The sequence below is a fragment of the Mustela putorius genome, unplaced genomic scaffold (genome assembly GCF_011764305.1).
Source record: "Mustela putorius furo isolate JIRA1106 unplaced genomic scaffold, ASM1176430v1.1 tig00001130_pilon_pilon_pilon, whole genome shotgun sequence".
Lineage (NCBI taxonomy): Eukaryota > Metazoa > Chordata > Mammalia > Carnivora > Mustelidae > Mustela > Mustela putorius.
This window is the reverse complement of record NW_025421584.1, coordinates 318544-331067: the sequence shown is the minus strand read 5'-3', so window position 1 is coordinate 331067 and position 12524 is coordinate 318544. Positions and strand designations below refer to the sequence as shown.

Genomic DNA, 12524 nt, shown 5'->3' with positions numbered 1-12524 from the left:
TTAGAACCTACCAATGAAGCAGAATTTCATAGAGACTCAGAGAGACTTCCCTGCTGACCTTCCCCTGTGGGCCTCTTGCCATTCCTTATAGAGGTGCCACCCACATGACTCTCAGCCTCTACGGGTAGCAACAACCTGACCTCTTCATGAGAGGACATCATGCCAGCCAATACAGTGCTGGACATGTTTTGTCACGTGCCACTTGCTATGAGCATCAAGATAAGTGGACAGTGCTTGTAGTATGTTTTCTATTGGAAAAATAATGGCGAACAAATAGCAGTTATTGTGAGCCAACCCTTGATCTGAGATTCTTACAGATAAAATTTTGCCTCCTTTATGTACAATATTATAGATAATAATAAACATGGGATTATCATAGGTGGCTTCCCCATTACATTCCCCTTGGCCCTTATCCTATACTCCATCTTTTCCCAACTTACTGTCTTCCTCTGAGAGCAGGCACAACCCGGGTGCAAATATTTTTCTTATCAGGTCTTGGAAAAGTCAGGCAGGGGAAGAGATTAATATTAGTCATTTAAAATATTATGAGTGTATTTCATTTCTGTATGGTCTTCTCCATGTTCCTTTGCTTAGACTGAATTTTCTAACTTCAACATTTTCCAGCCCAACAGACACAAGCAGAAAACCTGACCAAAAAAGCATCCGCATTCTGATCAGACTCATAAATGAGTTTATAGGATAACCTTTTCCAAGAGGAAAGTAGAGTAGTTTTATTCAATTAGTCTAATAGCAAAGTAGGTGTGAGTGAACTCTGGTTCTCTATAATATAAATTAGTAAATAATATAGTTTAGCCTTACCTTTTTGTGAATATTTAGAATTCTAACCACTTCCCTATTCATCCAACTTCTTCCCCCTTGCAAACATATCCCATATCTAATGCTTTTATCTCAACTTTATTAATAGCTACTTCATGCCTTTATTTACCCATCAGGGCTAATGTCCTTCTGGACTAGAGACTGAAGCAGGAGGGAACTGTAATTTGAGGAACTGATCAATCTATGACCATGAATACAGAGTTGTGTTAGTGGTACTTTCTTCCCTTGTTTTTTTCACTTCACAGGATGTGACAAGCCTCTCTTAAAATATTCTCAATATAACTAGACCAACATTGCTTATTTGAATCGATCTGATTGGAACTCAAGCTGACAAAGTGAGCTGACAGAAAAATAATAATAATTTTATTTTATTCTCCCTACCCTACAACAACCTCCAATACCAGATAATACCAACGGTGGTAACTACAACGATCATCGTGCATGAGCATGTGGAACAATCCTTTTACATTTACTATTTCATTTAATCCCACATCTATCCTGTTAAGAAAGGTACTATGGGCAATCCTAATTTTACTGATAAGAAAACTGGGGGTCAGGGAGAGAGTCACCACACGTCATACACGGTTAGAAGCAGCCAGGATTCAGACCCAGACTATGAACTCAAAGCACGCACTCACAGTCACTACACTCCATAATCCATAAGAACATACTATTTGGTTTTTGTTTTTTTTTTTTTTACTTCCAGAGAATTGTCACTTTGAACTACCCAATAGCAAAATGCAATCCTAAACAACCCTATCCTCACAAATCTTTTTCTCCACTCCTAGCCTACCATTTCTATAGCATTCTTAGCCATGGAACTCCCATATACACAAATATTCTTTATAATTGATAGGGGGAAAAACATCAAAGGGCAACTTGAAGCCATTCCGAAGGACACCACGAACTTCCATGGAGGGCGCGTGAAGATTTACCGTTTCCTTTTCCTCCGACGAAGAGCGCAGGGTCCCGCAATGTCCTGATGCTGCCAGTCATCAAGGCATTGTCCATTTCTAGAATTTCTAGCATTCTTTAGACGGTGGTTAGGGTTCTCTTTATTATACATCCCCTTACTACTTCCCAGTACTGTAGGTCCGGCACTCGTATCTGCGCATGCGCGTGCATAGGTGCGTGCGTGGGTGCGTGCGTGGGTGCGTGCGCGGGTGCGTGCGCGCGTACGTCCAGGCGCAAGAGCTCTTTACTGGAAGGCTCCTGGAAAAACAGCGTGGAAGAAAAACCCGAGGGCCAACCTACTCAAGTGTAAACGTGCATCTGCACAGAGGCCCCACCAGATCAAACCAGTAGGCCGTGCTTTCAAGCTTTGCGGACATGAACCTCAGATGGTGTCAATAGGGCACACGCTCCTGTCACCTGGAGGCAGACAGACACCACTAAAAGGGAAGCCCCTTGATTCACTTCACTGACCAAACAGAATCAAAGGTTTTGCCCCAACCAGCAAATGTAAAATGTGTTTTGAGGCCCACGGCTCTGGTGAGCTGTCATATGAAATGAATTACCGGGGCTCAAAGGCGGGCGGTGAGAGAAACCACGGTGGAGCCTCAGCCAACCTGGAGAGCCGGGAAGCCACTGTGCAGGGCAGCCTCGGTGCGAAGTGTTGCCGGGCTGCACGTCAGTGCTACAACCACACCGCAGTGCCCCGTGAACTGGAAAACAGCAAAACAGTCCACAGTTCAAATGAGCTCTGGGAACTCAAGATCTTTCTGGAAAACCTGCTAAGCTTGGTGTGCATGCAGGTATTTCCGAACTCATCCGGCTCTAATTAAAATTCATATTTCCAGTCTGTGTTCACCCAAACAATGTTGAGTCAAACCACAAGAAAATCTGTTATCACTCAAATGGGTACATATTTTTCATACAACTGAAATATTATAAAAAATCATGAACTGTTAGATATAAAAGTAAAAATTGAATGCAGACAGCAATCCCCATGCTACCTTTATCTCACCTTCCCAGGGATGTGAAACGTAGGTCACAGCTGCGTCGTCAGGGCATGAGCCTCGAGATCAAAGCCTTTGTCTCTGGAGGAAGTATTCGTGTTAGCCTCATCCACAAACCATGCTTTGTGCCCCTCCCCTTGTCCTCGTTCACGCCAACGTTATAAAAAGTAATGTGTTTGAATGATGTTTTAAAGTGCTCTATGCAATTAACTTTGAAAGCAAGGGGGCTAGCTCTCCTTCAGTGTATGTATGAAACTCCCAATAAATTTAAGGTCTTTGGGTATGTTTGGGGGAGGGAAAGATTAAAAAGAGGAAAGTTTTTGAAAGGAACAAACACTTCAAAAAGGTAAACCTGAGGTGTTTTTTCCCCCTTGTAATATGAAAAATGTTTTTATAGTTGGAAAATGTCTACAGATCATTTCTACCCAATTTGCATGTCACCTTCCCAAGAAAAGTGCCTTTTCTGTAATTATCGCAAAGTATTAAAAACTGCCCTCACCTTGCCCCGTGTGTTAGTGATTGGAAAACACATGCTGCTCTTTATTTTCTGTTAGCTGCCCCTCAAATGCAGAATTTTGCACCAAGTGTCTATTATGTGAATGTTTCTGTTCATTTTAAAACACTCCTCTGAGTGCCTTGGTTTGCTTACTATGCTCTTAAGAAAAACAAAAGCATATAATCCTGAGTCTGATTCAAAACCAAGACACATATATAGTACACATTATTCAGATAGTGGTTTGGCCAAGTAGCACATCCTTTTTCAATTTGTAAAGCAGCATTATCAACACAGCCTCTGGGTGTATTAACAAAGCAATGAGTAACATTCACTGACAGCTATAAATAAAAAGCAGGAAAACCAATAAATTCAGAAAGCAACATCACCAAAAGAGAGTCTCAGGAGCGCTTCTCAAATATCAAGCCATTCATACCCTGAGCACACAGAATATTCTACACTTCCAACACTATACCCTTGATTGAGAATGTTCCTGGCTAAGGAAAATGGGTAGAGCAGGATAAATGAACTAGTGATGAATAAATCACAGTGCTTGGCACCTACTGGGCTTGGTAGCTAATAAAATCATTTCACATGGTATGAGTGTGTTAGGTAACTCACAGGCCTGATGCCAGAGAGTCACTCCAGGTACATTAAAGGAAGAAACTCTCACTGCCTACCAAACTCTCACTGCCTACCACAAGTACTGTTCTAAGACATCCTTTTCTCCTTTTATTTATTTTTAATTTCACCCTTGCCTCTACTTTAGGCCTTTAAGATACTGGACAGCTGTGTTCTACTAGTTGAGCTTTTAGATTAAACATTTACTAACCACTACACGTGATACAGAATGAAACCTTGTGGTTCATGTAAGAAACTGAGGCTAAATTAATTCCCCAAAGTTTGGTAGTCCTCTTCTTGTGTTCAGGGGTAAAAGTTTCTCAGGTCCTAGAAAAAGTCATTTACAGAGTAGAGTCATAAAAAGGGTCTTGCATTGATTTAACATTCTGTTCTAATGTAAAGCATGTGAATGAAAAAAGAGATCCTGTCCTCTGCAACCTTTATCTTGCTGACTCCCGGCAGAGCCAACATGCTACAGGCTCGCTGTGAAACACCGAGATGCCAACAGCCTGCCAAACATTATGACTAGTACATTTCACACTCACAGTTCATTAGTTTATGTAATATGAAATTATATAACTGGCATCAAGGGTTTGGGGATAAAGGCAACTGACTTGGAAAACCAGAGGAGGGGGAACCACAGAGCAAAAACAAGATCTGAGGGATACTGGGCAAAATGCAGGTCCGGTTTGGGCAGGTATCAGGCCAAAGGGCTGCTTTCCAAGGGAACCATGTGAAGCGTGGTGGCAATGGCTGATGACAAGTGAGGCCTGGGCCATTGGTGCCCATAGGGGTCTACCAGAGATGAGGTGGGGACTGCAGCAAATGCTGACAGGGCTAGCCTGACCTTAGGGCCCAAATTCCTGCTTCCTCATTCCTCCCAAACTAACCAGGGCTAGGCTCCAGGGAATAGAAGCCAGAACCAGACTTTAGAACTGGCGAAATAATCACCATGATAATGAATACCACTTATGGAGCTCTCACTTTGTGCGGAGCATGGGTTTTTGTGATTCAACTGCATAACCCATATGAAGCCAAGCGGCCTTGTGGTCTAGTCCTGACATGGAAATGCAGTCAGACACAAAAGCCTGGCAACCAAAGAGCAGTTGAAAGCAATTTTAATCCTAGTTGCACTTTCTTGAAAACAGCACAATCGTGCACTGTTAAACTTCTTTTAAAATCCTCTTATCTTTTTTTATACTCAGTACATCTGTCTCACCCTAAACTTGCTCCTAAAATAAGCCCCCCCATTCCAACTTTTCCAAACTTTATTCAAAAACAGGGTGGAAGCTCTTCCCTCTCTCCACCTTCCTCCTCTACGTGTTGTTTCTTTCTCTCCCACAAGGAATCCTCCACCTTTCTGGTGTGAATTCTCCCCGCCTGTGCTTCTGCAGTTTTTCCTCTCTCACCCTGCATGGTCAGATCCAAACAAGGCTCCGGGAACAGTCAGACAAAATGGGAAGTGGAGAGCAGGGGAAGCTGCTGATGTAAAGACAGGAAGAAGCAATGAATACAGGTGTTCACACATTTTTTTCACGGTCTCTATTATAATTTCACTCATCTTCATAAGAAGCCTCAGAGGCAGGTAATCCTCTTAAACTTAGAAGAAGATCGGGTTTAGAGGTTCAGTAACCCAACCAGTGAGTGGAAGTGTCAGGATACAAATCCAAGGAGCTATGACCTCAAAACCCAACTCCTTGACTACTGTTTGCCTTTCCTAGAAAGCAGCTGAACTGCATAAGGCAAGGGTCTAGTTCCCTGCTCAGATAGCCTGGGTTGGTTCACAGCTAGAATTCTATTTCACCTCTTGCTAGATTTAAAAAATACCAACAGATACCTCCAGAATCTACTGGAGGAGAGACCAAGGACCAGGGCCAAAGCAAGGCAGGCTGGCCTTGTGGGGTAGACATTAGCTGGGGTTGTTGAAACTGGCAATGTATATTCCTCCAACTTGCTGAACAACATATACAGAGAACTCAGACAGTAGAAAACCAATTCATCCCAACTGCTTGTGGAAATCAAGCTTTTCATGTAGCCTCAGGCCTTCCCTCATCCAGGGCCCAGAAAAGCATACAGGTAATCACACATTACTCATTATAATGACATGTCTGTAATAAAAAATTAATATAGTGGTAAATATTGTCTATTAAAGTGACTCAGGCTGTTGGAAGAGTTTAATGCTCTATTTATAAAACAATAGAATCAATGAGGGAACTGATGAATTCTTTTGGATCATCATATACTTGGGAGAAGGGAGAAGAAAATACATTATGTAAAGGGAAATTATTAATAATTTCTTCTAAAATCCTCAAGGGATTATGTAATTTACTCAAAAAATTGGAATGTTTTGTTTTGATTAAAGAACCAATTTAAAGCTTGGAAAGCAGAATTGAAAGAAAAAAAGAGGTCCATCTGAGAATGGAGAAGTATTAATATCAGGCTCCCTTGGCGTCAAGAGTGGGACTGCTCTTTTTTATCGATTTTGTAATGATGCAAAGGAGCAAAATCTCCACATTTATAGCTCATACTCAATACTCAAGAGTGACAGAAGGTTATAAGGAGGGAGGTAGACAACTAAAATGTGTACGTGTGAAAAAAGAGTGGTGGGTGAAAGTCCATGTTAAGTCTATATTTAGAAGAAATAGTCTAAGCTTTGTATCTGCTTTAGCAGCTTTTATAGGACAGTACAATGAGGTATAAGCAAATAAGTTGATAAAAATATGGAATTATAGATCAAGAGTTAAAAGTTGCAAGCTAGAAAAGGGACTTAAGGGTGAGTTACAATACCGAGACATCTAAGCCACATGTTACAGTCACCAAGGAGAGAGCAAGGAGAGCTGGCTACTCTGTTCTTCCTTCTCATGATTTTTCTACCTTTGCTCTTTCTGCAGAAAGAGAGAAAATGAGAATATAAGTTAAATAAATGTGTTCATAGGGTTGTATGTGTCTGCATGTTTGTGTGCATAAAATTGCCTAGGAATCTTCTATGGACTATGTTCCCATGGTCACATCCTGGACCTTGTCAATAACCAAGACAACTTTATCTGTAGATAAAATCTTTATCTTAAACTCCAGATAATCCATTTGCGGACTTTAATGTCCTGTTTTTCAACTTCTTCTTGAGCTTCAATTCTGCTAACGTTGTTTTCTCACTTCACGGAGATCTCCTTTTCTAATTTTTCCAGACGATCTCCCAGATTCTCAGTAGCCTTCTGTTTGTACTTCGCTTCTAGCCCAGCTCAGACTACAAGGCTATTCACATGAACGACAATCCTACAACCTATTTCCTCCATCTTACACTTCGGTTACTGAGCAAAACACTCAGTAATGCTATTAAAAGGTAAACCGAGGCAGGCTTCAAACCAGCAGTACCAAACTGAAAGTGGTGAGGAGTGCTCCACCTCCAGGAGCTAGGGGAAGGTTTTTAATAAAGAACATACAGAAGGAAAGCAAGGAAATTATTTGATTGGCAGGTAAGGTAAGCAGTCGCCGTATATATAGGAGAGGCTCGTTGACTATTTGTAATTCGTTGGCCTCAGGTTTCATTTTCTTAGATTTAAGTGTGTTGACTCTGGGTTAGATTTTGGTTTGCTTACATCAACCATCAAAGCTTTCGAGCCATCTTGTCTAATGGCCTCCTTTTTAAATTACTTTAACAATGCAAAACTCCCAAGGCAGGAGCTCCCCCAAACAGCCCTCATTCCCTTACTCAGAAAAGAATATTTGCTTTCTTGAATCTCAGAAAACTGATCATGTCTTATTCCCTTTGCTTCTCCAGAATTTCGCCCCTTGTTGGTGAACTTCACAATTTAAGACACTACTCTGGATGCAGTACGAATGATTGATTGGGGACCAGGCAAGAGAGGGTGCAAGGACAGTGGGGAGACTGCTGTAGGCTTTATAGGGGTGGTGACAATGAGTAAGTGTAGACAGTTGAATTGCAAAGATATGGTAATTGTTGGATGGAATGCAGGTGGGAGTGAGTGTGAGGTGAGGAGATTTCTGGCTTGAGGAACTAAGTGGTGATATCTTCACTGATACAGGAGAATATTGGGGGGGGGGATCCCAGGTTTAGATAGAAAAAAAAAAGAAATTTCACCTGTAACATATTAAATTCAAGACAGTTCTGAGGCTGTCTAGTGGAGATGTCTAAGAAGAACTGGATATGAGGTGTGCTCTCCAGAAGAAGGTTCTACGGTGAAGACATAAATTGAGAAGATGACTCCATATAAATGATACTTGAAGGCAGGTAGTGAAAGAAACCCTTTAGGGAGAGAAAACAGAATGAAGACAGAAGAGGAATTTGTTCTAAGGAGCTTAACAATTTATGGAGGGGAGGAGGAGAAAGAACCATCCCTGAAGAGTCAAAAGATGAGGACACATGGGTATAAGGACAGTGTGATATAAGAAACCAATGGCATAGACCATTTCAAAAAGGAGAAAATGATCAGTTATATCAAACATTGTTAAGGCGTCAAATAAGATGAGTAAAAAATGTCTACTGTTCTTGGCAAGATGAAAGTTTTTGATGACCTCGAGAGGGCTGTTTCAGTGGAGAGATGAAGTCAAAAGCCAACCTGGAGTGAGCTGAATAGAACTTATGACTGGAGAGAGAGTCCAGAAAACACTTTAAAGATGTCTGGCTAGGTGGCTCAATTGGTTAAGCATCCACTTTTGATTTTTGCTCAGGTCACTCTCTCAGGGTGGTGAGATGGAGGCCTGCATGGGACTCCACACTGAGCATGCAGCCTGCTTAAGATTCTGTCTCCTCCTCCCACTGCCCCCCCCTTCTCTCTTAATAACAATTTTTAAAAAATAAAGAAATCCTGATATGAAGAAAGGAAAAGGAATCACAGTGGTGGTGGGAACAGGGGAGTGGGTTGGTTAAGATACAAAGACGTGGTTTAAATGATGACAGGAAGGAATCAGTAGAAGAGAGAGGTTATAGATAAAGTAAGAAGGAATTGGTACATGGTTGTAAAATGTCCTAAAGAGGAGACTGGATAGAGAACACAAGTGGTGTGGTGAACCTCGGGTAGTAAGAAATATCCATTATGACTGGAAGGAAGAAGAAAAAAGTGTGGTAAGATGCAGATAGTGTTGCAGATTTGGTTGGAGTAATTCCTATCTGATGACTTCTATCAAGTTTATGAAGGAACCCTTCCACATTATCTGTTGAGAATGGGAGCTTTAAGGAAGAGTTGGAGATTGGAGAAGAATGAAGAAGACTTGAAATAGGCCTTGACAAGGGTAAGAAAGTGACGTACTTAGAGAGAGATATATTTAAACTGTAGAGCAGTGATGAAAATCGAGTAGAGGTTGGATTTATATTGTATTCATCTGCCTGCCTCCAGGAGGGCTCAGTTATTGGTGGTGGAATGGGAGGAAAACAGAGCTGGATTTATGCACATTTACAGTTACAGTTTTGCCAGATGGATGTCATGAGGAGGTTTAAGACACTGGTAAGAGAATGCCAATGAAAAGATGGTCTGTGGAATCTAAACCAGTTCTTGAGGAGGAGAAGACAGGAGATGCTTAGAGAAAAAAATATACAGGCCAGTGGACTGGTGGAGATCATGAAGAAGACAAGTAGGAGCTATTCAATGGCTAGATCACAGAAGAAACAGTGGTCAGAGAGTTTGGAGATGGGAATGGTAGAGTGATGAAAAATAAGGACCAGGCTGTGTCCCTGGAAGTGGGGTGTGGATGGGTGGTGAACATCATGGACAATGAGGAGGTCAAGGACCTGAGAAACCAGACATACTTCAGTAACTCAATTTTATCAGGGTTTTCTTATCTATAACCTTCCAAATGTTTTATATTTTTCCTTCCTTATTTCAACCATTAATCCACCTGGACATGATGTAAGTGTATGATGAGAGATTGCCATCTTTATTTTCTTCTATTTGGATAACCAGGTATCCTTGGGCCATTTGTTGAATGGTTTAACCCCCAAATGTCCTTCAAATTCATTCTGGCTGCACTATGCCTGGGTCCTCCCGTATACAGTCCTCATCACCTCTGACCTGAAGGGCTGCAGGATCCATCAGTTCTTTTCTCTACATTCCATACTCTGCATGGTGCTGTGAAAGTTATCTTTCTAAAATACAAACGTGACCATGCCACTCTCCTGATTGAAGTGCTTAAATAACTTCTTTTCCTTTCCTACAGAATGAAAGTCCAACCCCTAATCCCGCCATATTTAAGAGGTTTCACAACATTTCTCTTTACAATATGTCTTTGCTTGTCAAGTCATCCTTTTCTTTCACTATCAACATTTGTACCCAAATGGTACTGTGTGGAAAATATACAACTCAAATGTTCAAATCCTTTGTCAGAACCACTCATCGGAATCTTTTTTTTTTTTTTTAAAGATTTTTATTTATTTATTTGACAGAGAGAAATTACAAGTACACTGAGAGGCAGGCAGAGAGAGAGAGAAGGAAGCAGGCTCCCTGCTGAGCAGAGATCCCGATGCGGGACTCAATCCCAGGACCCTGAGATCATGACCTGAGCCGAAGGCAGCGGCTTAACCCACTGAGCCACCCAGGCGCCCCACTCATCGGAATCTTAAGTGATAGATTTTTAAAGTTCTAATTCATTTTTATGACATTTAGCATCCACTGTGTATCAGGCACAGTATGGTATTATAAATTTCAGAATTTACAATCAAAAGGACAGAAAACATTAATCCAAATATCTGGGTTTAAAAGAGAAGATATAGAAGTGCCCCGGCTGGCTCAGGTGGCAGAGTATGCAACTCTTGATCTCAGAGTCATGAGTTTGAGTCCCTCGTTGGGTGTAGAGATTACTTAAATAAAGAAAGAACAAAAATTGAAAAAAATAAAATAAAAGGGAAGATACAAGGATAGTAACAGGCATTTGAGTAAACTGCTGGGAGAGTTCTGATGAGGGAGATACAGTAATCTTACTTGAGGGAAATCAATTGAGGCTTTGTGGAAAAGTTAACTAGGTTGTGAAAGATGGATAAAATTTAGAAAGTCAGAGAAGAGGCTGATAGAGACTTTTAGGAAGAGGGATGGCATCAACAAAAACAAAAGAAATGAGGAAGTGTGTGACCTTGGAGTACAGGATACAGCAAGAGAAAGATGCATGGCTAGAAAGGTAAACTGAGGTCAGAGCACAAATATCCTTTAAAGGACAAGTTAACAGACTGGGCTGTAGTTATTTAGCCCTGGGAGTCAGTGCATTTAGGGGACTGACATAATTAGGTTGTGACATGATCAAGTGGGTTGAAATACAGAGAAATTAAATCTAAGGGTGCACCCTAATAGTCTAGGCATGGTATGCTGTTCGCTTGGCCTGGAGGCAGAAAAGCCAGAAAGAATGAATGCAAGAGAAATTTCAAAGCAGGATCCAGAGCAGTTAGATGACCACCCCCCAAAAAAAGTGCTGGGGCACCTGGGTGGCTCAGTGGGTTAAGCCTCTGCCTTTGGCTCCGGTCATGATCCCAGGGTCCTGGGATCAAGCCCTGCATCAAGCAGGGATCAAGCCCTGGAATCAAGCGGGGCTATCTCCCCGCCATGGGGGGAGCCTGCTTCCCTCTCTCTCTCTCTGCCTGCCTCTCTCTCTGCCTACTTGTGATCTCTGTCAAATAAATAAATAAAATCTTAAAAAAAAAAAAAAGAGGGAGAAACAGGTCTAGCTCGGCTCCAAACCAATAAAAAGGTAAGTGTTTCAAGAGAAATCCCTGCACCTGGTTAAGTACCATTTATATTTGCATTTCCCTAAATGGAATTTCTTGTGCTTTTTCTCTTTTGGTAACTTTTAAAAGACATTTAATATTGAAAATTGTTTTCAAAGCCTAACTTTATGCCTTGAGGTTAATTTAATTAATTAATTTATACTTGTTTCCCTTTTTATCCTCTTTTACATGTCACAGCTTCTGCTGGATATGGTTGGGTCGCCAGACCAGGACCTCCAGGAAGCCGCTGCCGGTTGTATATCCAACATACGCAGACTGGCTCTTGCTACAGAAAAGGCAAGATACACTTGAAATGTGATCAGATGTTAACAGCTACCAAATTTTACGTGACAGAGAACCAGGCAGTCCCATGGCCAGGGAGCCTAGACCAGGAAGCAGTGACTAGCAAATGCTTTTTACAAACAGATAAACGTCTGGATGAAAACACAGGAACTAAAAAGTCAAAGGGTGCTATTCACCCACAAATTGCATAGGTATTTGTGTCCTGTTTAATATTTTAGGGATATGCCATATAAAGAAATGTAAAACCAATAAATTTGTGATAATTTTCCAAGAATTTGAGAATATATGTGTACAATACATATACTTATTTGGGAGGATACTTTTGTATTTGTGATGATTTTAATAAAAGATATGGCTTTCCCAGTGTGCAGTTCAACAGTCATTCGAGAATGTCTTAAGAATTCCCCTTCTGTTAAACCTATCTGACTGCTCTGTCATTACGGTTTTGTCTGTTTGATCACTTGCAACCCACGGGAGAGCGCTAAGGAGACGTGCTGATTTCACGAACTGTTATTAAATAGAATTTAGAGTCAAGCAGCGGGACCTAGAGAGATCATCCTGAGGTCATCCTATCAAACATTAGAGAAGATAATGTGTGACTGTCACT

General features: G+C 41.3%; 1 protein-coding gene across 3 annotated transcripts in view; it reads left to right on the top strand.

Annotated features, from left to right (window-relative positions):
- ODAD2 (outer dynein arm docking complex subunit 2) overlaps positions 1-12191 on the top strand; it is a 185513-nt gene extending 173322 nt beyond the window's left edge. For all 3 annotated transcript variants that reach the window (XM_045087408.1, XM_045087407.1, XM_045087409.1), the window contains one exon: positions 11813-12191. In XM_045087408.1, the coding sequence (XP_044943343.1) occupies positions 11813-11926 (114 nt within the window). In that variant the 3' untranslated portion in view covers positions 11927-12191. The remainder of the gene's footprint in view (positions 1-11812) is intronic.
- The last annotated feature ends 333 nt before the right edge of the window (positions 12192-12524 follow it).